General features: G+C 55.0%; 1 protein-coding gene across 2 annotated transcripts; it reads right to left on the minus strand.

The window, feature by feature from the left end:
- Window positions 1-978: 978 nt before the first annotated feature.
- TRAF1 (TNF receptor associated factor 1) lies at window positions 979-23,736 on the minus strand. Of its 2 annotated transcripts, XM_055427778.2 has the most exons (8): window positions 23,702-23,736; window positions 20,431-21,199; window positions 18,240-18,324; window positions 9,518-9,583; window positions 8,576-8,986; window positions 6,754-6,931; window positions 4,783-4,931; window positions 979-2,275 (listed from the first exon to the last, which is right to left on the minus strand). In XM_055427778.2, exons 2-8 carry the CDS (start codon window positions 20,568-20,570, stop codon window positions 2,057-2,059), a joined length of 1,248 nt encoding a protein of 415 aa, XP_055283753.1. In that variant the 5' UTR covers window positions 20,571-21,199; window positions 23,702-23,736; the 3' UTR covers window positions 979-2,056. The 2 variants fall into 2 exon arrangements, with proteins under 2 accessions (XP_055283753.1, XP_055283752.1); XM_055427777.2 differs by lacking the exon at window positions 23,702-23,736 and having other exon boundaries at window positions 20,431-23,669.
- Window positions 23,737-25,197: the final 1,461 nt, after the last annotated feature.

Below are 25,197 nucleotides of genomic sequence, written 5' to 3' on the forward strand. Positions count from 1 at the left end.
TCCTCCTATCAGACACAAGTGGTGAAAGGGACAGAGTGACAGCTGTCTCTAGGAGTGCTTGTCCCGCAAAGCCCTTATAAGCTCAGTGAGTAGGGATGGTTATCTCTTTGCCAGGACACCAGCTCTGAGACAAGTGTCCCCATCACTTGTCTCTGGTTTCCACACACATCGAGGAAGCAAGTCAGCCTCATGACAGGTTGTCAGCAGTGGGGACGAGAAAAAGAAGTCCTGACGTGTTGGTAGCCTGTCGTGTTTGGCGAGATGCCACTACCCTACAAAGCACTAGCGCTCTGGCATCGTATTTCAGCCTTGTGAAAACCCTGTGGGCGGGGCAGGGCCAGGCAGGGTGGTTCTCCGTGTTTGTAAGTGAAGAGGCTGAGGCACAATGGGATACCAGGTCTGCCCTGGGGGCTGGGGTTTTGGTTTTCTGATACACTGAGCCCACTGGGCTGTGCTGCCCCCTCACCTCCCAGGGAGGGCCAGCCTCAGAAACGCCGGGTTGGGGAGGACAGGCAGGGCTGCTAACCCATTTCACAGGTGAGAACACTGAGGGTCTGAGGAGTGACTCCCAGCCTCAGCAGGCACAGGAAGAGGAAGCTGCAGGGAAGGCTGGAGGGGAAGCGGTGAGGGGGCTGCTCTGGAGCTCTGTGTAGCAATGTGACGCCTCGGGGCTCGGGGAGATGGGCCAGGGTCCTGCAGCAGGCTGTGCAGCGACCTCCAAGGTGAGAAGACAAGTGAGCCCCGGCCCAGCCAGGCAGGCAGCGGTGCCCTGCTTCTTGCCAGCCTCTCCTGTGTAGCAGCTCCTCTGAGGTCAGCGAACTTGGCGAGTGAGGCAGGCGGGGCGGTTCCCCCATTACAAACAGAAGACCAAGGAGGAGAAGCTTGGGTGCCGCCTGCAAAACTAGCCGGTCCACCCAGAGCTCAAAAGTCACCACCAACTCCCACAACCCTTCATGAAAACTGCAAAAGAGATTAAAGAACAGTTCTTTCTTTGGTTTTATACACACAAAAGGACAGCGTCTGCGGGTGGCTCAGAGGTCCTGACCTGTCAACTAGAGATGTGGCTACCTTGGTTCAGCGGGTGACATGGGATTCTGGACGTGGCCGAGGGTGGAGCCCCCAGGCAGGCAGCACAGGGAGTGTGGGTCCCTCTCCTTCTCCACGCTCCTACCGGCCGCTCCTGAGAGCTCAGAGACCTGGTTTCACCTGGAGGAGGCAGCAGGGCCTTTGGCTGGGAGAGGCGCAGGACACAGGGCCTGCGTGTGGCTCTGCATAGAGGGGAAGCGGACTGCCAGGCTCAGTGCGGGCAGTGCCATGTGGGTCAGCTCGCCCACCTCGAGGTGCTGAAGCTGAGTCAGGACACTGGAGGGCACGGGGCTCCTGAACCCTGCAGCCCGTGGCCTCAGCTGGCCCAGGGGGCTGAGAGTTAGAGACTTTCTGGGCTTGAAAGGAGCCTTGAAGGTCTTGAAATCTACCCCGTTTGATGCCCTCCCCAAAGTGTAGCCCTCTGCAGTTGCTTGTTCACCTCCAGTGCCGGGGAACTCAGTCCAGCCTGGGACAGACTGGATTACACTGGGCTCCGTCCCTTCCACCCCTGGTTCCGGTTCTGACCCCGAGCAGGCAGAGAGCAAGCACGGTCTCCATGGTGATCCGCAGAGGCCTCCTCATCCCCAGAGCCCTTGGCTGAGGTCCCGCATCTCCAGCTCAGCACCCACGCCCCAGCCTGGTTGGTCCCCACACCCTCCCGCTCTTGGCCAGAGTCCACCTCCACGCTCAGGGCTGGGTGGCTCTCCGGCCTCCAGTCTTGCGTGGTGAGTGCTGGGGGATCCGTCCTGCACCACCTCCCTCTGGACCTTCCGCCTTCGTGGGTCCGCCCCAGGGTCCCGCCACTAAGGTGACGGCGAGCCCCGGCCAACCTGTCAGCCGGGCTCAGGCAATGCCAGCCCCGGCCCGTCATCGTGCCCTGGGGTCCTGGGCACAGGGGACCGGGGCCTCGGCTGCTGTGCGGAGCCCCCTTCCGAGCCGGGCTGCCGTGGCCTCGGGCGCGGCCGGCAGCCTAAGTGTCTGTCTCCACGACGCACTTGAGGAACATGGTGTCGTCCTTCACATAGGCGTGCTTGGGGGACTGCAGCTTGTTGAGGGGGAAGAAGAGCGGGCAGCCGCTGGCCACGTTGGTCTCGCTCTGGGGCCGCTGGAAGGACGCGGAGTTCAGGTCGGGCCGGAAGGCGTCGATGGCGTGTTCTCGGTTGTTCTGGTCCAGCAGCATGAAGGTGACCTGCCGGGCAGCGTGCTGGGAGGTCAGGCCCGGGTCTGGCCCAGGCCGTCCCTCTGACCCTGAGCTCACACCGCTGCTTTTAGTTAGTTCCTCAGTTATGTCTGACTCTTGCAACCCCATGGACGACAGCCAGCCAGGCTCCTCTGTCCACGGGATTTTCTGGGCCAGACTACTGGAGTGGGGAGCCATTCCCTTCTCCAGGGGATCTTCCCTACCCAGGGATCGAACCTGTATCTCCTGCACTACAGGTGGATTCTTTACCACTGGGCCACTGGGAAAGCCTGAGCTCACACTGAGCAGGAGCCAAAGAAAGAAAGAAGAGCCACACGTGGCACACGGTGAGAGCTTGAAAGCAGAGTCACCTGGTATTGTGAGCGGGCTCCAGGGTGCTCTATGATTAGGGCTCAGATGTTCTATCCGACAGGAAGGGGGAACTCAGATGCCACTGTCAATTGCGGTTGGCTGTTAGGGGCTAAAGGCGAGACTGAGTCCTGACAAGGAGGCTGGACCCCTGAAGCCAAAATGCCCCTTTCTGCTCAGAGAGGTTGACCGTTCAACCACAGCTGGATCCTCTGGGACAAGGTAGAGGGGTAAGAGCAGCCAGGCCTTCCACTCAGCGGATGTCACTCACATCCTGAAACACGAACCCAGCTTCTGTTCTGCACAGGGGCCCTGTGTGTCCCCGGGAAGCCAGTGACCTTGAAGTGACATACATTCTCCCCTCCGGCCCACACTGCTGAAATACCCATCACCCCCGCCGCAATGGTTCTCAAACTCGGCGGCACTTTAGAATTCCCTGGGAAGGTCTGAAGTTTCCCAGTGCCCAGGGCTCACCATTTATGGTAGTGAGGCCCAGTCATTAGCATTTTTAAAACTCCCCCAGAACGTATGGGGACCGGTTTTGACCTACTGACTCAGACCCAGGCCCCGTGGGGCCCCCGCCCCACCCGTCTGCTCTCCCTCACCCCCTTCACCCCAGCTGAGGTCTGGAGTATACACTCCCCCCCGCCCCCGCCCCCGCCCTCTTGCTGCTGCTGTTCACCTGCAGGGAGTGTCTGCCACACCCCCACCTCCGGCTGCCCTGTGAAACATTTTCAACAAACTTTATTTTTTAGAGCAGTTTTAGGTGCAGGGCAAAACTGAATGGAAACTACAGAGATCTCCAAGCATCGCCACACTGCCTCCTACCCTATCAACGTCCCCCACCCAAGAGGAACACTGGCTGCACTGATGAACCTATGCTGACACACCATATTCGCCCCAAGTCCCCACTTTACTTTAAGGCTCAAGCCTGGTTTTGTACCTTCTATGGGTTTGGACAGATGTACAAGGACAGGAACCTATCATTATCATATCAGAGCACTTAGTAGCGTAGTGTTAGTCACTCAGTCGTGTCCAGCTCTTTGCAATCTCGTGGACTGGTGCCCTCCAGGTTCCTCCGTCCATGGGAGTCTCCAGGCAAGAATACTGGAGTGGGTTGCCATGCCCTTCTCAGGGGATCTTCCCGACCCAGGGATTGAACCCGGGTCTCCTGCATTGCAGGCAGATTCTTGACTGTCTGAGCTACAGGGAGGTCCCTCAGAGTATTTACACTGCCCTAAATCCTCTGCGTTCCACCTAGTCATCTCTCCTCTCCTCCATGAAACCCTGGCACCCTTTGATTTTCTCACTGTCTTCACAGTTTGCCTCTTCCAGAATATCATATAATTGGAATCATACAGTTTATAGCTTCTTTCACCCCGTTAACATGCATTTAAGGTTCCTCCGAATCTTTTCATGGCTGCCTAGCTTATTTCTTTGGAGTGCTAAATAATACTGTATATTGTCTAGACGGACCACAGTTTATCTATGCATTCACCTACTGAAGGACATTTTGGCTGCTTTCAAGTTTTGGCAGTTATGAATAAAGGTGCTATCAATATCCGTCTGCAGGGTTTTGGGTGGACTTAAGTTTTCAACTCATTTGAGTAAATGCCAAGGAGTGTGATCTCTGGGTCACATGGTAAGAGTACGTTTAGTTTTGTAGGAAACTGCCAAACCGTCATCCAAAGTGGCCATACCGTTTTATATTCCCACCAGCAATGCACGACGGTACCTGTTGCTCCACATCCTTGCTAACACTTGGTGTTGTCAGCATTGTGGATTTTGGCCATTCTTAAAGGTATACAGTGGTATCTGCCTCCCTCCCTTTTTCTGAGAGTGCTGCTGTTGCAGGCTAGACCCATAGTGCCTCCTATAGGAAGTTTTCCTTATTCACCCCGCCGTGTGAACTCCATCTCTACATGTCTTCCAGGGTTGCTGGTCCAGGCATTTTAGCTCCTGCACTCATGCAAGCAGCAGCCTTGGCTACTAGAGGGGAACTCAGGCTCTTGTTTCGTAAGCGGGGAAACTGATAACACAGAGGGTGAAGGGCTCTCCGAGGTCACACAGGTAAGCTCATGGCTAACCCAGGAGCAGGAGCCAGGTCTCCTCCACCCGAGGAAGCCCCTTGTTTCCCAGGCCCATACCTTGTTCCTGAAAGGCCACGGCAGCAGAGCATCGTACTCCCCTCTCATGATCACGATGAAGAGGGACAGGTGGGTCCTCTTTCCTGTCCCATCCCCATTCAGGTAGAGCCGCAGGCACAACTTGTATCCGTACTTGGCGGTGTAGAAAGCTGAAATGCCGAAGTCAGAGTCATCACCAGGGCAGCTGGCAAGTGCTCGACTTTACAGATGAGGAAACTGGGGCTGGCAGTTAGGCAGGCCCAGGTCAAGGCCCCAGGCTATGACATCTGGGATTGGAGCTGCTTCTCCACCACAGAGCATCAAGGGGCTTCCCTGGTGGCTCAGCGGTAAAGAATCTGCCTGCAAGGCTGGAGACGCGGCTTCAAACCCTGGGTCAGGAAGATCCCCTGGAGAAGGAAATGGCAACCCTCTCCAGTGTTCTTGCCTGGGAAATCCCACAGACAGAGGAGCCTGGCAGGCTACAGTCCATGGGGTCTCTAGAGAGTTGGACGTGACTTAGTGACTCAACAATAAACAAAAACATCGAGCATTAAATCTTGGAGACCACCTGGCCCACTGGATGTCAAGGGCCACCGGAATCGCAGACTGCCAGGCCCCAGGCCTGGAGCTTCTGACTCAGCAGTGTGGGGTGAGGACTGAGAATTTACGTTTCTGACAGGGGACAGAGGCGCTGCTGGCCCTACCACACTCCCGACTTAACCCATCTGCACTTTGTAGTCAGAAGCCAGAGCCCAGCAAGGGGAAGTGGCCTGCCCACAAAGTCACAGCGAGCTGGGGTCAGGGCCAGAGTGAGGGGCCCAGCTTCCTACATCCCAACATGCAGCTTTTTCTGCGGCCCCAAGCTAAGCAGCTGGGGTCTGGACTGGGAGGGAGTGGGGAGGCTCACAATCTGCTGGCCACCCTCAGCACAGGCCCCTGGGATGAATCATCCCCTGGTGATTAGGTACAGGGCCTGTGGGCTCTTGCTCTGGGCAGCTGAAAGAGCCATCTGAGTGTGGGTTCCAGCGGCTGTCCCCATGAGGGCACGTCTGGGAGGGGCAGAGCGGGGACAGCTTGTGCAGGGCAGGAAGGCGGGGACAGGCTGACGGTCTGACTCATCTCTGCCCTCTGTGCTTTGGTAGAACAGGAAGCCAGAGACACTGCTTGCTTTTTCCCTCTTTGGAAAGCAGCCAGGACAAAAAGCTTACATGTAGAGGGCAAGGCCACCCCACGAAGGAGCTGCCCCGGTTCCTGAGGCGCAGGGCCTGGCCTGGGGGTCCACCTGCCCTGTGGGATGGGGGTTAAAACTGCCTTCAGCAGAAATCCTCCTCAACAACCCACCCATTTTACTCAGATGCACTTGAGGGAGGCAAGGGGAGAAGCACACAGGTCTGAACACAAACATGCACAGCCTTACAGAAGCAGGTCTCAGCTAATGAAGACAAATCTCAACCGAGTAACTGCCTACTTTACGCAAGATGTTGTGCCAGGCCCCGGGATCCCAGAAATGAGTAAGAACTGCCCTGATCTACACAAGACTCACTCACATGCTCCCCACAATTGTACACAGACGCCTGTGGTTTTACCTAGATCTCCCCTCACCTGACTTCAGGTCCCTGGGTCTCAGAGGGCTGGGGCCCCTGTGAAAGCCATCCTCCACTTCCCTCGAGTCTGCAGAGACTCAGGTTCACAGCGCACTCTTTCAAAACCGACATCCACACAAACAACTGAGATGACATTCAGGGAGGCAGAAGGCCAGCCGGGTGCCAACAGCCCCTGTTCCACGCGGCGGGGTGGGGAGGAGCCTACCGCCTCCACGGGCCTGGCAGGGCCGGGCATCTGAACGCCCTCAGGCCTAACTGGACGCACCTCGGCTGTCAGAGCGGACCACTCCCTACCCCCTGCTTGTCTCCTGGGCCCCGTGGGGCCTGCCTCCCCTGCAAGTGCCTGTACCCACCTCCCCGCCCTGCTTGCCATCCCGGGAGGAGTTACCTGGGGAGAAGAGGCTGACAGTCCTGCCACAGGCCGACTCATGGCACCGCCGGGTGACGTTGGTGATCTTCCACAGGAAGGTGCCATCGTAGGAGGCCTCCTCCATGAGGCGCAGGCTCTGCTCCAGCTTGCCCAAGGCCTGGTCCTTCTGGGCCAGGGTCTGCTGCAACTCCAGCACCTGAGGCGGGGGAAGCCCATTTAGCCAGAGGCACCAGAACGCAGCCTGAGGGTGAGGTAGGGATGGCAGGATGTAGAGATAGATGCAGCTGTTCCCCAAATGGCCTTCCTGACCTTCCTTCCCTCAGCTGCAGGCCTCTCTCTCTGCATATGCTGGCCCTCCTGCCTGGAATTCCTCTTCCTCCCTTCTCCACTGGCCAACTCCTATTCATCCGTCAAGAACCTGGCTCACATAGCCCTTCCTCTGGGAAGGCTTCGACCACTGCCCTAGCTCAGCTGGTTTCCCTCTTTCCTCTCTTTTTACAAGCGTCTGAGATGTGTTTTTCTGCTTTTCCTACAGGATGGATGGTCTCCCCTGTCAAGGGCTGGGCCCATGCTCATTTTATCTGTGGTCATGTGGCTCAGATGGTAAAGAGATGGAGGTTTGATCCCTGGGTCAGGAAGATCCCCAGAGAAGGGAGTGGCAACCCACTCCAGGATTCTTGTCTGGAGAATCCCATGGACAGAGGTGCCTGGCAGGCTACAGCTCATGGGGTTCCAAGGAGTTGGACATGACTGAGTGACTTCCACATGATTTGCACAGTGCCTGGCATGTACGAGCTGAGCCACAATATTTGTCAAGGAACTGAAGACATAGTCACTGCCCTTGTGGGGAGTGGGCAGGTGCCACCTTCCAACTAGGGCAAGAGTTGCATAAAGAAATCCTTTACTCTGTCACTCAAAGCCAGTGTCTGGCTCTTCTAGTAGGTTCCTCCATTGACATTTGAAACAAATACAAATTCATTCTCAGGTATACTCAGGTAGGGAAATCAGGAGTGGAAGTGAGCATCCTTAAAGAAAATCAAATCCCTAATTTTACGGATGAAAAAGTCGCATCCTGTGACTTTCTCAGATCTACATAGCTAGTGAATGGTGGGCCTGGAACTAAAATCCAGGCCGAGCTCAACATGAGATGGTGACGTAATATTGTTGCCCCACAAAAAACAACACAGCATTGTGACTGGTCATATTAAGTATAAGCTCTGCAACAAAGGAGGTTACAGTCTGACTTAGCCAAGAATTGTCAGATAAGTGAATTGTCTGGTGGTCTGGTACCATCATGCCGAAGGGTGGAATTCTTAAGAGGCTGAGCCAGAACACAAGAAACAACGTATTCTGATGAAGTGTGGAGGCACTGAGGGTGCTTAGCTTAAAGAAGGAAACACTCAGGCAGGATATTATTACTGACTTCTCATCTCCGAAGAACTTCCATGGGGGCTAGAAGTCAGATGTTTTGTGGGCTCCGAGGGGCAGGGAAGACAGAGAGACTAATTTTAGCTTAGTATGAGGGAGAACTTTCTAAGCGTGAAAAATGTCTGACAGCAGAATGAGATGCTTGGGGTGGGAACAGTCCATTGCAGAATTGAAGCAAACGAAACGAAGTGCTGGATGGGGGGTGGGGTGGGGTTGAACTACCACTTCTGCCTCAGTCCTCTTCCTAGAAGGTCTCAGGACACAGGAGAGAGAGTTGTGATGGGGGCATGGCTGGTCTGCGCAGGGAGGAGGCGTAGGAGGAAGGTTGGTCCATTTGCTCTGGAGACCAGATGAGGCAAGGGGTGTAGGGGCCCTGAGCTGCCTTGAAGGTGAACTTGCCTCCCAGGCTCACCCTCTGTTCCAGGCTGAGGATGTGTTCACGGTCCAGCTGGCTCTGGTGAATGGAGGCGGCCAGGGCCAGGTGGGAGGCCTCCACCTCCTTGTTGAGGACGGCAACAATGTTCTCAAATACACACAGCTTCCCTTCCAGCTCAGTCAGGAGCTTCTCCTTCATGAAGTGCTGCAGGGCCAGCTCGTCCTGGCTCTCGGAACAGGGGGCCCGGTAGCAGTCCACCTCCAGGTCCCCGGCTACCTCCACGGCCCCCTGCAGCTGCAGGTCAGACAGGTTCCGTTCCAGGGCCATGGGCCCATACCCCAGGCCAGAGCCCAGCTGGGCCTTCCACTGCTTCATGAACCCCAACAGCAGGTTCAGGTGGGCTGCCTGGGAGCTGACTTCATGCTCCTCCATGAACTTTGGGCTTCCCTGCCGAGAGAGTGGGGCTGATCAGTGAAAACTGAGGAGGAGGAGGAGGCGGAGGCGGAGGAGGGGGAGGAGGGAGTACCAGGCAGCCAAGGAGAGTCCTGCCATCAGAGGTTACCAAGGGACGTCATATCCATCCCCCCAGCAATGGGAAGGACACAGCAAGGGGGAGAGGGATGTGAAGGGCCCTGGCATTAGACACGCCCAAGGTGAGCTGTGTACACTCCAGCTCCCAGAGCAAGTTCTGTCCTGCTCTCCAGCACAGTGACGATTCAGGACCATGGAGAGAGGCACAGGGGTTGGGGGTAGCGGGGCGGGGAGGCTCATGTTTGTGATGCCGCTGCAATGCTCAGGTGAGACATTAAGAAGAACTCCCCTGAGCACAAAGACGATTTACTAGTGATTTTGTGGCTTGTGAGTCATGTAAGGTACATCCAGAGCAGCAGCTGGATGTTGGGGGAAAACCCGAGGGGCTGAGCGAGGAGGTCTGAGGCTGCAGTGTACAGACCTCCTTTCTCACACCCAGATACTTACCTTGAAGGAGCAGCCAACACCTGCAAAGGGGCACTCAACTCCAGCCTCAGCCACCTCGGGGTGATCCTGGAAATAAGAACCATGTCACCGGGTGTTGTGGGGGTCCCGGTGGAACTGGGGCTGTCTGTGAAGAACGAACATGCACCAGGCAGGGGCTGGGCCGGGCCACGAAACTTTGCACACGCTGTTCGTTCTGCCTGGATGATTTCTTTCCACCCTTCAAGCTTCAGCCCTACTGTGACCCTCCTTCAAAATGAGATCAGAGCTCCTGCTGTGATCCTGGGAAGCGCTGCCACCCCTCTTGCTGGGGCGGGTTCCACCTACCTCACCCTTTGGTTCCGCACTGGTCTGGGAGCTCCCTGAGGGCCCCAAACAGGCAACTGGGCAATACCGTCAACCTATGCATGGGTCTGAGGAGTTTGGAAACGGCTTTTGCGGCCATAGTTCTTCCGAGGGCCCCAAACAACACTTGGGGATGGCAGGGTAGCTTTTCTGTTCCCATTTGATTGATGAAGAAACTGAGGCTCACAGAGGGGCAGGGACTCACTCAAGGAGGAACAGCTAGGAAGCTGCACGGCTCCAGGGCTCTTTCCACCCCATGTCTCCTGTTGTCGTTCAGCCGCCAAGTCGTGTCGGACTCTTTCTGACCCCATGCACTGCAGCGCTCCGGGCCTCCCTGTCCTTCACTATCTCCCAGAATTTGCTCAAACTCGTGTCCATTGAGTTGGTGATGCCATCTCTGTCTCTTACCAAAATTAAACCCAAGAGAGACTGGGAGGACATTTTTTCCCAAAACATACACCTGTAAAGGCCTTAAATACAGAATATATAAAGAACTCTTACAATAAGACAGACAGCCTAACACAAAATGGGTAAAACACTGAACTTCATAAAAGGAGACACATAAATGACAAGCCTGTGAAACTAGGTTCATCACCACCCGTCATCAGAGAAATGCAAATTGTTATAAAATGCCACTGTCTGCTCACTAAATGGCTAAAATTTAAAAAGGATGTCAATACCAAGCTTTGGGGAGGATGTGGAGTAACTGAAAAACACTTGCAGGTTGCTAATGGGAATACAAAATGGTACAGCTGCTTTGGGACAAACTATGCAAGTATCTCATAAAGTTAAATCATAAAGTACCTTATAGACCATGCTTACCAAGCTAGCAGATAACCCACGCATTCCACTCCTAGGGATTTACCCAAGAGAAACTGAAAATGTTTCCATGTGTGTATGTAAATGTTCAGGCAGCTTTACTCACAACAGGCCCACAATGGAGGCTGTCTGAGTTTTCATCTGCTGGCCGATGGGTGAACAGTGTGGTGTGTCCGTACCCGAGGACACTCACCACTCAGCAACTGGACGGACTAAATCACTAACATGTGCAGTACCAGAGCAACCGCGAAACATTCTGCTAAACGAAGAGTCGAACACGGAAGACTGCATACTAGAATTCTATTCTTTTTAAGTTTTTTCTTCTGATATTAAAAAAAAATTTTTTTGGCTTCACCATGCAGCATGTGGGATCTTAGTTGCTGGACCAGGGATCAAACCTGTGCCCGCTGCTTTGGAAGTGCGGAGTCTGAACCCCTGGACCGTCAGGGAAGTCCCTAGGATTTCATTCTCATGAGATTCTAGAAAAGGCAAAACCATAAACAGAAAGTAGATCAGTGGCTGCCTGGGGCTGAGCTGGGGGAGACTGACTAGCCAGGGGCACAAGGAAGCCTTTATCTGGTGCAGAAACATTCACGTTCTTAACTGCAGGTCACACGACTGCAGGTATTTACCGGCATCCATCAATCTGTACACTTAAAATGAGTGAATTTTATTACACATAATATCTTGGCTTTCCAAGAGCTTTGTTGCTGTTTTTAAGAATAACCTCACGGGGTGATATGAGGGGAGATCTAGAAGGAGGGGAGGACAGAAGTCTTTGGGTTAAGCAAATATAAAGTCACACTAGTCTTCATTCTGTAAAAGTTAAAAAAGCAAGAGCTGTGGGCTTAATAAGACAGCTGGACTGAAACACAGCACAGCCCAGCAAAGGGCCGCCCCGCGGTGCCCCACTGCCTCAGGCTTCAGGCACAAGATGTTCCCAACCAGCAACAGAAAACAGATGTTTTCCGGGAGGGAGGCAGCCTCGGCAGGGGGACCAGGCGGGCTTTGCAAAGTGCCCCGTGATGCAGCTTCTCCCAGCAGGTAGCTTCCTGATGTTTGGGGAGGGTGGAGGCCCCGAGGCTAAGGAGGACCCGGTGATGGATGAGGGTGGCCGCTCAGGCCCTGAAACTCCCTCCAAACCCGTGATTCGAATCCTCTGAAGCTCGAAGTGAGAGGCAGAGGGAGGTAAGATGAAAGTGAGAAAACTAACGGTGGGGTTCTAGAATCGCACACAGTGGAGGGGCACGTGTCCCTGTGGCAGCTGAGTCTGTGACGTTGTGTCTGTGCAGTGAAAGCCCAGGCAGACCGGCAAGCGCTATGTGCGTGGAGCAGGCGTCCTTGTTACCACATGTGACGGAGGAAGCTGGGGCCAGCCACGCACAGCAGGCAGAGGAGAGGCTGCTGGGGGCCAGCCAGACTGCCTGGAGTGCCACCATCAGTCACTGCCTCTCATTCCTTGGGGTGCTTACAGGGGGTGGCCCTGGAGCCATCCCGCTGGGGTGCAAAGCCCATTTCTGTCAGCTCACACACTTAGCTGTGTGGTCCAGGGGGACTTATTAACTCCCCCACGTCTCAGTTTCCCAATCTGGAAAATGGAGACAATAATAGAAACCACTCCCCGCCCCAATAGAGTTATGGTGAGGATTAAATGCCATAATACACGTAAATTCTGATACGAGTGACCTATTCTGTTATAATAAAATACCACCAACTTAATGGCTTAGACAACCCACATTTATTATCTTACGGTTCTGGAAATCAGAAGTCCTAACATCAAGGTGTCAGCAGGACGGTGTTCCTTCTGGAGACCAGAGGGCAGAGTCTGTTTTCTGGTCTTTTCCAGCTTCCAGAGGCTGCTGGCATCCCTTGGCTCATGGTCCCTCCCTCCAGAGTAAGAGGCAGCAGCAGAGCACCTTCCAGCCCCTCTCTAATTCTGCCTCTCTCGTCTTCCTCTTTGGAGGACCCTAGTGACTACAATGAGCTCACCAAATAACCCAGTCATCTCCCCATCACGAGATCCTTAACCTAGAAGGTCTGCAAAGTACAAAGACCCTTTTGCCATCGTCACGGGCTGAGTAGTGTCTGTGCGTGTGTGTACTAAGTCACTTCAGTGGTGTTGTCTGTTTGTGACCCTGTGAACCTCAGCCCACCAGGCTCCTCTGACCACAGGGTTCTCCAGGCAAGAATACTGGAGTGGGTTGCCATGCCCTCCTCCAGGGGGTCTTCCCAAGCCAGGGATTGTTCTGAGGCCCTTATGTCTCCTGCATTGGAAGGCAGGTTCTTTACCACTAGAGCCACCTGGGATGCCTAAGCAGTGTCTCTCCCACCCCAAACCCATATGTGGAAGTCCTAACCCCCCAGGAACATGACTGTGTTTGGAGATAGGGTCTTTTTTGTTTTTTTAAATTACATTAAATTGTTATATTTTTTGGCTGTGTGATCCTTGTTCTTAGTTTTTTGGCTGTGGGGTCTTATTAGTTCCATGACCAGGGATTGAACCTGTGCCCCCTGCATTGGAAGCTCGGAGGCTTAACCACTGTACCACCTGGGAAGCCCCCCTGGAGACATGGTCTTTAAAGAGGTGATTAAGTTGGAATGAGGTCATTAGGATGGGCCCTGCTGCAGTGTGACGGGTGTCCTTACAAGAAGAGGAAACGAGGGCACAGACTTTGAGGGAGGAGGGTGCTGGGAGAAGACGGCATCCAGGAGCCAAGGAGAGAGGCCTCGGAAGAGACCGACTCTGCCTGAACCCGCCTCCGGAACCGCGAGGGGATCAGTCTCTCCTGCGCCCACCACAGTCTGCGGCCCTCTGTTACGGCAGCCCGGGCAGACCAACACAGCCGCGGAGGGTGACACAGTCACAGGTTCCGGAACGCACACGCAGACAGCTGTGGGGAGCACCATTCTGCCTGACACACACGTGGTTTAGCCCTGATGAGCAGTAACAGACCTGCTATTACCACAATTATTCCTGTGGATGAAGCACTGCCCTGGGGACACATTTTCCCTCCCCCTTCACGGCTGTCACATACATGCACCTCATTTAATCTTCACACCTCAAACTCGCAGCAATTCTGTAAAGCCCTGTTTCCCCATTGGATTTCCTCAGGGGTTGGTAGAGGTGAGGAACATCCCTACGTGCACTTGTATTTCTATAGGACCAAAGCATTTTTGCAAGCTACCTCATAGGACCCCTGCAGTAATCCTTCAAGGCAGGCAGGGCGGAGTTGGTTTCACCTGAACACACGTGGGAGACCTGGCCGAGTGGCTCAGTCTGGGTCACGCGGAGCTTGTACAAGTGAGGGGCCTGCTGTCCCGCAGGCACGAGCCCTTCTGGGGCCGTGACTTTCTCCACCCCCATGTAAGCACAGCCCTGCCGGGTCTCCCAGGACCACCCGGAGGGGGTTGGGGCTCTGAAGTTCTGCCTCTCTCACGGAGGTGACGAAGCTGAAGTTCAGGGAAGGCTGCTGACTTACAGGAGATGATGCAAGCTTGGGGCAAAGCGGTGGTGGAGGCCAGGCGCCTGGGATCCGCATCCAGGGCCCTTCCTCTCCCTGGGGAAAGAGGGGTAGCTCATCTGAAGGCAGGGCACCCAGGGCACTAGAGAGGCAAGCGGGCTGGGGCTGCGGAGGAAGAATAGGGCGTCCATCCTGGGCCAAGCCTGTGCCACAAGCGGCCCCTGTGTGAGCGGCCTCACGGCTGGCAAATCGCTAAAAATAAAACTTGCGGTGGAATTTCCTCTGAGGAGGAAACAGAGAAAACACAATCCCAGCCCTGAGCGAACACTTGTCCTTCTGTCCACGTCCGAGAAGTCAGGGGGGTGTGGTGTTCCCGGCTGCCTACTGACCCAGGCCCTTTGTGATGGGGTCAGCAAGCAGAGGGCTGTCAGGGGGCCTCCACTTGACGACCTGGGGGCCTCTGATAATGTGGGTGTTAAGAGGATACTGGGGGCACGAGAGAAGCCTCCATGAAGCCACTGCACAGAACAGAGGGCCTGCAATGTGCCGGGCACTGCCCACACTGCTGTGCTGGGCACAGAGGCTGGCCAAGGTCTTTGAGGGCTGGACGGGGTGTTTTCGCTTGCGTCTCAGCTAGTGCTGAGGGAGAGGCACTCTACCTCAGCACTAGGGCTGGCCCGGTCCACCCGCCAGTTCCTGCCCTCCTCTGTATCTGAGCCAGTTTCCTTTCTGGCAACCTCTGCTCAGCTCAACTGCCACCTCCTCCAGGAAGTCCTGCCTGATTCTCCTAGTTGAAAGGAGTCTTGCCCATTCCTGTTGTCCCAGCACTTGCTGGATTCCAGCACTTAAGACTGACTGGGTATTTAAACCTGTGTAAACAAAACACTTGGGGTGATCCCCCCTCTGGAGGCAGTAGAGAGATGCCAGAGTCCCGGGGGGCAGGAAGAGGGAGGCTGGCTCCAGCTCCCCTTTGTGGTAAGAGTGGTGCAGGCACGCCTCTTCCCTAAGCCTCCATATGTCACCCGTTGGTATCACCACAGCCCATGACACAGGATGTCACAGGACAGATGAGGTGACAGATGCAACTGCCAAGCTCAGAAGTGTGAGGGGGCTCATTTCCAGGGGCTGGATTCCAACAGACACAAATCAGCATGGAGGCTGAGGACAGACTCGAGAGAGACGTGGTCAGCATCCTCCCACAGACGCAGGACGGCCTCAGGGCACAGGAGGCTGACTGTCTTGCTTTTGGGGGAGACAGACGTCAGTTCAGTACAAAGGGAGAGGACAATGCACAGTAGTTAGTTCCTCATGGTGGACATGGTGGTTTTGTGCAGTGATGAGCTGCCCATCGCTGAAGGGACACCAAGCCACTTGGCAGGAATCCAGTACAGAACGGAAATGGGACTAGACAGCTCGATCTCCAATCGTTTTCAGATTCTAGGATAATTTGAGGCATTCTTGTAAGCCACTGGCACCAAAGGCCAACCTGCTTTTGACCTTCTCGAGTGGCCTCAGGGGGAAGAGATGAGAGCAACAAGCCCTTTCCCAGGGTCTCCTGCAGGCAGGACTGACTGCTATTTCCCAGCTGCCAGGCGGTCCCTACTTCACTGTCACTTCTGTAGGAAGGTCATTCCGGGCCAGGACCAAGTCTCTAACTGGGTCAACAATCATCCTTTAACGTCTGCCTCTTACACGAGCTAATCAGTCCCGGGCTCTGAGCGCTTCTTGGGGGGACGTGATGCTAACGAAGTCAGAGGAAGAGGACAGAAGGGTGAGCGCTTGGCGTGGACAGGGTCGCACGGACGGCACCTCGGGGCTCAGCTCGGCCGGCTTCCGGCCCGGCCCCGCCACCCCACCCACCCCCACTCCCCAGCTTTCCTCAGAGGCACAGACTTCAGAACCACCACGTGTGCAAAGTGTTGATTTACCATCAGCTGCTTTCCTTTGGTCAAAAGTCCCCCCAAAGTTCCCATCGGGTCAGGAGCTGGCGGAGTCCCTGGTCTTTCCGCTTGTGGCTTTGTGCAGGTGTCAGACCACGGGCTCACGCCGCCCCCCAGCTTTCCACGGGGGTGCAGCCCCTCCCCCCACGCTGCAGCCGGCTGAGCGCCTGCAATTCCATCATTAGAGTCACTTGGTCAAAGGCATCCAGTTTCAAACTGCGCCACGCAGGGCCCTAGGAATCCAGAGTCTCTGGGGGCTGGGGCAGGAGAAAGAAGAGGGGTGACCACCGGGCCAGAGGTCCAGGCTTCCCTTCTACTTTCATCTGATTTCACACTAACACAGACGAAAAGATTAGAACTACTGAATTGGGAGACGTTAAAATATCTCTGCTTTATATTATCTAAGATTCATACAATGACCCTGGATTCATTCTGTTAAGAGGCAAGACTAGAGCAAACCAGAAACAATCGTCCTGACGTCTTCAGGCAGGCAGCTGCCTTAGAAAGCAGATAGCCTATCCCTCCCTTTGGAGGGTGGAGCGCGGAGGCCCGCTGAGCACAACATCCCACGAGGGAGGTTTGGGAAGTTATTCCAGGGGTGTTAATCCTATCGGCCCTCACCGCATGGTAGAGTACAGAGTTCCGGGAAAATGCATTAGATCCTTACTGTGATCCCCTTGAGGGTCTGTTGGGGAGAGGACTGCTGAAGAGAAGAGAGGAAAGCCCTCAAAACCAGCTCTGGTGGGCCAGATGTACCCCGCCTCTCTGGAGGAGAGGGGGCCGGAGCGGAGAAGGGGGAGGAGGCAGGGACACCTGCCTGCCTGTCGTTCCACAGCAGGAGGGAGTGCGCCCCACCAGCCAGTGACTGGCAACGGGACATCGCTGGTACTGAAAAGGCCCTGTCCAAGGCAGCGTCTTCATTTCACAGGTAGACAAACAGGAGCCATCTCAGCCGGGCGCTGAATTAGCCATCCTTGACATCAGGCTCCTGATCCCCCCCTACCCACACCCAGAGCCACAGTTTGGCCAAGGGTTGAGCTTTGGTCCAAAGGAGCTGGGCTCCTCGCAGTGTGGACAGCTCGGGTGGCTAAGCTGATGAGAATCCCCAGTGGGTGTCGGGGCCCCACGTGTAAGAAAAGGGGCTTAGATTTAGCGCCAGGGTTCCTAAAGCTCTGGATTCACAGACCAGTACCAGCTTTGTTTGCTTTTTAAATTAGGAGATCAACATAAAGATTGTCGTTTTTTAATTTTACCCCAAAAAAGGCTTTACCCCCAATTCTACCATCTGTCATGATCATTTCCTTTATACAAAGACACGCACAGGAAGGGAATCATCTCAGAGTAAAGGGTGATTCTATTTTGTAAGAAAAAGTCATGGCAATTTTCTTTCTCTTTTCTTTACCATTTTTGTCATGAACTGGTTTGGGAATGAACCAGGGTTGGTTGCCATGTGGGCACCTCTGGGCTGGACAGATGGCCCGCACGGGTCTTTCCAGCTCAGAAGGGCCAGGGTTCTAAAACGGTGCCTGAGGATGTCGCTTTGGCCCCTCTTACTCCTGGAAGCACAGCTTGGGGAAGCCAGAGAAGTGAGCTGAGGCTGGCCTGACCCTGTCTGAGAGCAAACAGGGTCAGAAAGAGCTGTCTGCACCAAGATTGGCAAACTATTTCTGGAAAGAGCCAGAGAGTGAACATTTGGGGGCTGGAAGGCCTCCATTACAACTATTCACCTCCGCCATCTCAGGGCCAAAGCAGCCACGCACAAGACATACACGAATGAGCTGTGGCTGTGAACCAATCCAACTCTCTTTAGGGATCTGGAAGCTTGAAGTCTGGATCATTTTCATGTGTCACAAAATCTCATATCCCTGTTGAGTTTTGAAAACCCTTTAAGGGTAAAAACCATTCTCAGCTCATGAGCTGTGTACAAACAGGTAGCAGGCTGGCTGGGCCTGAAGGCCATGGTGTGTGGGTCCCCGAATAGACTGCTTCTCTCACCCTGAACCTGCAGGTCAGCCAGGCGGCGTGGGACAAGCAGCTTTCTCACTGTGAACATCAGTCTCCTCGCCACCAACAGACAGAATTCAGCCTAGATTCAGGACAAGCAGGGAGGTGCCTGAAAGCGGAGACAATGGACAATCTTTCCTGGCAGCGCCAGCTTACCTTCTCCTGAGACAGAAGGCTTCCTGGACTTTCAGACGGGGTGTCATCCCCTTTGCATTTGGGACAGATCCGATCCTCATCATTCCTGGGAACATAAAAACAAATGCTACTGAGTGAAGCCTTCAAGACTCCATGACACCAACCTCCACCCCCAGAGCCCCAAAGGCCTGGGCCTCGCCCAGCATGGCAGCTGACACCCATGAGCATAGAGCTGCATCCCAGACGCACCGTTCCCAAACCTCAAAAACACTGGGCACCCAGCGTTTTCCCATGGCTTGCAGTGAGCTTCTCTGGCAGCCAAACCTGATTTGAACTGACTAGACTATTAAAGCCCTTCTTATCCCACTTAGTATGAATATTTACGTTTGCAGAAATATCACTGCTTGATGCTTGAACATAAGGTATGTCCCCAGTCCCCGCTGGAAGAATGACAGAGTAATGTACTGACTGGCTTTTCAAAAATCTGAAAAACTTCTTCATTCCACAATACATCTGAGCCCAGGGGTTCAGTTAAGGGATTGTGGGTGTGTACTATATTAGTTCTTTGTAGGTTCCTCTATTTTATTCTGGTCTCTTATTTTTAGTAATTACAGATGACTACAGCCTCTCAGAATAAGAAGGGGCCTCCGAGAATGCCCAGCCTGAGATTCCTAAGCAGGACTGGGTGTCAGACTCTGAATGAGATGACGCATGGGCCCACATGCTTTTGCAAAGTGATCTGATCCCTCCCGAGCGCCCCGGTCAGGCCCATTTCACAGGGAGGCGACTGCAGCCTCAGAGGATGCAGGGGTGGGCGGGGTGGAGAGATGCAGGGCAGACCTGGAGCCCTTCCCCGCCCCTACCACGTTTTGGAAGAAGAGGGAAGGAAACCAAGAGACCCACTGCAAAAGCCTGAGATGAGCCCTGGATGGTAAGACCAGTCAAGCTCTGCTCGCCGCCCCATCTGCCCTTCTTAGCCCTCGCCTTTGTCAAAGCGTTTCAACCTCAGAAGTTTCCCACCTCCCTAACCTGTAAAGTCCCCAGCAAAGGTCACACTGGGGGCGCATGGCAGTTTAAGAACACCTCTACCGGGAGACTAACCTCATCTCTCCATTAGGCCTCACTGTCCTAATATGCTAACAGTGTCCACCTTTCCAAGGCTCCTCTGAGGAGTGTTTGGCACACAGTTGGTGCATAACAGTTGAATAATAAGGTGGGACACTGATGATCATATTGATGTCACACCTCTCTGAATTATTTATAAATATAATATACACATTTTAATATATATGTATATTATATATATATTTTTATACATATGCCAAATACATGTATTATATATAAAGATGTGTTCGTTGCTCAATTGCATCTGACTCTTTGCAACCCCATGACCATAGCCCGCCAGGCTCTTCTGTCCGTGGGATTCTCCAGGCAAGAATATTGGAGTGACTCGCCATTCCCTTCTCCAAGGGATCTTCCTGACCCAGGGGTTGAACCCGGGTCTCCTGCACTGCAGGTAGATTCTTTACTGTCTGAGTCACCAGGGAAATATAAAGGTATTTGTATACAAAATAAAGATATTTATATACAAATATACAGGAGATGGTGAAGGACAGGGAAGCCTGGCGTGGTCCAGTCCACGGGGCCGCAAAGAGTTGGACACGACTTAGCAACTGAACACGGACAATATACAAACATATTAAATATATAATACATGAACACACAACAGCACACCAGATACTTCTGCCCCTTAGAAGAGTCCTCAGCAACCAGTCTGAGGTGACGGGTGACACTGTGGAAGGAGATACATCTGTACAGCAGTTTGCCATTTACGCAGGAGTTTATAGATAAGTTCCCAATTATAAGGATCTTTTGGAATGTTGTTGATTGGGCCTTGTAACAATCCTGGGAGGTAGAAAATCACTTTACAGGCAAGGGGGCTGAGGTTTCGGGACGTTAAGCCATGCACACAGGCCACAGTAAGTAAGTAGCCCAGCTGGGCTCAAAGCTCTGCCATGCTCGACGGCCTTCCGCAGAGGGAGCTGCGGGCTTTCTGCGGCCCCTTCTCCTTTCGCCAGAAGTCAGATAGGGGCATCGGGGAAGCCGCCAAGGCCAGAGAGATACAGTTACCTGCCTGAGAGCAAGGGGTCCTCTCGCCCTCGCCTCCCATCAGGAGTCCCTCCCCGGGGCCTCCTCCCCACCTGCCCCTCACCTCGCGTTCTCAGAGAGACACACGGCGCAGCAGAGAGGCCTGGGCTCTGGGGGGTCCTGGCAGGCGGTGGGGGGGCACCCGAAGGGGAACTCGTTCTCATCGGGGGCCGGGCGGGAGCTGCTGGCTGACCCAGAGGCCATCCCGGGGTCCCAGGCGGGCCCAGGGTGCAGGGCCTGGTCCAAGCTCCTCGGGGTAGGGGCCCAGCCCTGGGAAGTCTGTGCTGGAGAAGTGCACTCTGCTGGGCCACTCGCTCTGATACACGGGCGGCTGATGCCTTTATCTTCTCGCTGGCTTGTATGGTTCGACGTCACAGCTGAGTCACAGCAGGGAAGAGACAGGAATTACCCTTTGTGGTGCAAAAAATCCCCTGGATGGTGACTGCAGGCTCCAGGAGTGTCCAGTCATTCTTTCGAGTGAGAGGGAGGTAAAGAGCAAGTCAGACAGAGAGAAGAACCGCATCGCGCGGACTTTCAGGGACGGCAGTTCAGGGTTTCCCCTGTCGGGGGACCTCAAGCTGCCGCTGGCTCCTTCCACCTCCTCCCCAGGGACAGAGGCAGAGAGAGCTCCGGTTCCCGACTCGTCCGTGTTCCCTGGGCCCTCTGAGCAGTCTGGGATTCTCGGTGGGGGTGATCACCACTCCAGTGGAAATCCCCAGGGTTCTGGAGGCAGATCCAAAAATGAAAGTTCCATGCGTGTAAGCTCTGCCCCATCCAGAGGAGGTGAAAGTCACTTCCTCACAGTGGGTCTCGGTTACCCCATCTGTAAAAAACTAAAAAAGGAATTGCAACAGGGCGTCTCCAAGCCTTCTGTGGGCGCTAAAATTCCAGGACCCCACGGCCAAGGTAACCAGGGGCAGCAGGAAGGCCCCTGATGGCCCAGCCCTGCCCGGGGCACTCTTCATCAGAACGGCGATGACACCATGGACTGCTCAGGGCCCTACCCCCACGGCCCCACTCAGGAAATCATAGGTGGCCACAGACTCAGGTCAGCCACCACCACTTCCTGGCACTGAGGAGAACAAAGGTCTAAATGAATTCAAGGTCCTGGAGACTTGGTCTCAGCAGCCAAGCAGGAGGCAGACCCACGGTGTGTGGGAAGCATGGCTCCTGCCACACCTCCTGTGCCCCGGGCGACAGTTTCCTTCCTATTCCTTTCACAGGCTGTTGGGAATCCCGCAGGCAGGAAAGGCACAGAGAAGCCAGATGCCTGGTCTGAAGTCACTCAGTTCCCGGTGGCTAGTGCCAGGTCTGCGTGACTCCAAGCTCTGTGCTCCTCCTCCTGCCCAAGAGAGGCCAGAGCAAGGCAGCATGGAGCCTGCAGAGCCCACCACAGAGGTCCGAGCTTCTAGCCTCTGTTTTCTCATCTATCGAATGGAAAAGACGGGCTCCCCTGGGGGCTCAGGCAGTCAAGAATCCACCTGCTATACGGGATACCTGGGTTCAATCCCTGGGTTGGGAGGACCCCCTGGAGGAGGGCATGGCAACCCACTCCAGTATTCTTGCCTGGAGAATCCCCATGGACAGAGGAGCCTGCGGGCTGCTGTCCACGGGGTCGCACAGAGTCGGACGCGACTGAGCCACTGACACGGTACACATGGAAAAGCCAGTCGGTTCCCCCGCATCTCTGTGTCCTGCTGGTCTGCTCTCGGGGCTCTGCGAGCCTTCTCAGCAGTTTCAAATCACGGGCTCTGAGGTCTGACAGATCTCAGCTGGGGTCCTGAGTCCATCACTCCCTAGCTCTGGGTCATGGGGCAAGGTCAGTAACTCCTCTGCACCTCAGTTTCTGCATCTGTAAAATGGGGACAATATTAATACCTGCCTCACGTGACAGTCATAATAACAGGTGAGATTGTTTGAAAGTATGGCATGGTGCACAGCCCAAGTGAAGTGCTCAGAAGGCACAGCCCTTCCAGTTCAAGATCAGGAAAAAAGATTAAAATGCTAAATTATGCTTATATATATAGTGTTTTCACATTCATTAACTTTAGTGGAGCCTCACAAGTGGGCAAGGTAGGTCAGACGTTATCCTCTGAGTCTAGTAAATTCAACTGCCCACCTTCCCTGGAACGATGCTGAGTCTGCCAGGGGTTGCTGGCAGAAAGGACAAGGCAGCCCACGCTACTGCGGCAGTGAAAATCAAGTTCTCCAGCTTCACAGGGGCCAGCCCCGCCTGACCCTTTCAGCAAATAACTTTGAGGGTTGTTTCGGAGAAAGACTGTCCAAAAGCCACTCACTTAACCGCACACCCAAACCTGCCAACTTCTCTGCATCCTCAACTGTTCCCTCCTTCCCTCGGCTCGGCATCCCAGACTTATCTCTGTCCAAGTTCTTGGGCCCCTTTCTGTCTCCTCTGCCTCCCAGCTCCTTCCTATCGGCCTCAACACGTGCCCAAGCTGCTCTAATGACTAAAAGCGAGAAGCAGCAGGTGCCGCGTTAAGTGCTTTTACAGGCACATCTCATCTCATCTTCACGTGAACCCTATTAGGCAGGTATTGTCACTTTCACCCCCATTTTACTGGGGCTCCTGGGGCAGTTCAGTGACCTGCCTAAGGGCTCAGAGATCGTCAATGGGGACTCCGGATCCCTGTGTTCTAACCACACGCGGTGTTTTAAAACGCTTTCCACATTCCGCTCCAGCATCCACACGCTCTCCTCAACTGAGCAGAACTTTTGGAAAATACTGTCTACACGGGCGCTCCGCGTCCTCACTCCAGTCGAGGCTGCCCCAGGCCCACGGCAAGCCCACGCCACGTATCCGGGCGCCTCCTAACTCCCCTCCTTGCTGGGGTTCCCGCCCCCACACTTCTCCTGCTGCTCCTCGTCTCCTCGAGCCCTTTCTCTTCCGAGGATCCTCGGCGCTGCGCACTCGCGTCTCCCCTCCTTCCCTTCGTCTCTCGGGGCGCGGCTGGACCAGACCACGTCCCCCCGGGAGTCCCCGTGGGCTGCCCCGGGGTGCGTGGATTCCTGGCCCTGCGGCCCCACTGCACGCCGCCACCGGAGCCCAGTCCCCCGCCGCCGGGCTCCGTGAGGCCAGAGGGCCTGTGCGGGCTCCCAGCCCGGCTCGGGCGTCCCGGGGGCGTCCCGCTGCCGTCGGCCCCGGCGCATCTCCAGACGCGCGCGCCGCGAGCGGAGCCGGGCCAGGGCTCGTCAAGGACGGGCGGCCGCCGGGCGCGCGGGAAGGGCCGGGGCAGCGCTCGGCAGCCCGGACGCCGGGGCCCGGAGGCGCGCGGGGAGCGCGCGGGGAGCCCGCGGGGAGCGGGGCGCGCACCCACCTCGCCGCCGCCGCTCCTCCGGCGCCCGGCCGGCGCTTCCGGTGGGAGGACTCGGCCGCGGCGGCGGAAGCGGGCCGGGCGGCCCGGGGCGGGGCCTGCAGCCGGCGCTGCCTCCCGGGGCGGCCCCGGGGCGGGGCGAGCGCTCCCCGGGGGAAACTGAGGCCGGGGCGGGCTCCCCGCTGTGGCAGTCTGTTTCTGCACCGAAACCCGCCCGGCTCCCGTTCCCCTTCTCCCCGCGCGAGTTCATGGCACGCGCGTGGGACTCAGAATGAAGCGTTCGCGGAGTAAACGAATGCAGACTTGGGTCTCGACGGTCCCGGGCCCTGCCTGCCTGCAGCCCCTTGCGGGGTGGGGCGAGCAGCAGCGACACCCGCGCTTGGCCCTCTTGGGGTCCTGCAGAGATCCTAGCTCGGCGCTTACTGAGTTGTACGCAGTCAACTGTACGAGCGCTCGGCGTTTCCACAAAACTCAGTGTTTTCAGGAACCGAGACTCGTTTTGTCTAAATACACACACGCGCGCGCGCGCACGATCACTTATTCCCTGTGAATTTTGTGTATATCAATTAAAATAATTATGGTACTTAGCGTTGGGATAGAATTTTTGTTTAAATATACAACCTTTATTTTTGCGAATTTGATAAAGGCTCCTCCATCAATATCTGCAGGATTGTTAGCTGAGGACCGAGTGAGCCTGCCTACTTGCTGGTTTTGTTTTCCTTACCCAGAGCCATCCATTACATTCTCTACACGTTAGGATCTCATTTTTTTGTCCTGACACCCAGCTGGAGTTGGGAACTGTGTGTTACTTCTTTGGTTTGGTTTGTTTTTAACCTGGGATGTGTTTAAGCCTCTAGCTCACCTAGGGCAGAACTCCCAACTTCTGCGGATGCTGCAGGACCGTCCTCCTGGAGAAAGGAGGGCCTCCAGTCCTTCCTGGAGGGGAGACGCCTACCTGCAGACAAGCTGAGGGTCACAGGGGCCTCCAGGTTGGCAATCTGTGGGACATTGACCAGAGGTGGCTTCTGTGGTCACTCTCAGTTCTAAGAGAAAAGGATTTAGAGCTTGGAGTCTCTGATTTCAAAACTCCTTGGTTCTCAGTGCAATCCGTGAAGGCTTTGGGGCCTCTAAAGCCATTGTCTGGTCCCATCTCTGTCCCACCCACCCCTTCCTCTCTGCACCAAGCCAGCGTCAGTGAGCAGTCAGCCTGACGGCACTCTGCATGTGCCACATCCTGTTTTCAGATTAATGAGCTCATTTGGTGGAAATTTACCAAGGGAAATAGTTTAATTTTGGAAAGTACCAAAAACTCATCTGTAGTCACTCGACTTATTTTTGGGGGCTCTTGAAATAGAGGGGGCATCACCAGGGGGACCTCTGAGCCATCAGGGAGCGGCAAATTGAAAGCAGAGCCCAATGAGGCTGAACATGACTCAGAAAGGAATCAAAACCTTTTGGAGACCACTCATCTCTACCCAGTAGAAAAAAAAAAAATTCCA

Source organism: Moschus berezovskii, chromosome 7 (assembly GCF_049115385.1).
Source record: "Moschus berezovskii isolate FMDL1 chromosome 7, NW_MosBer_1.0, whole genome shotgun sequence".
NCBI classification, from domain to species: domain Eukaryota; kingdom Metazoa; phylum Chordata; class Mammalia; order Artiodactyla; family Moschidae; genus Moschus; species Moschus berezovskii.

Coding starts and splice junctions, on each gene's coding strand:
- TRAF1 (XM_055427778.2), bottom strand. CDS start 20,570: ATGGCCTCTGGGTCAGCCAGCAGCTCCCGCCCGGCCCCCGATGAGAAC. Junction 18,325..20,430: donor TGTCTCTCTGAGAACGCGAG/GTGAGGGGCAGG, acceptor TTATGTTCCCAG/GAATGATGAGGATCGGATCT. Junction 9,584..18,239: donor GCCTTCTGTCTCAGGAGAAG/GTAAGCTGGCGC, acceptor TCTTATTTCCAG/GATCACCCCGAGGTGGCTGA.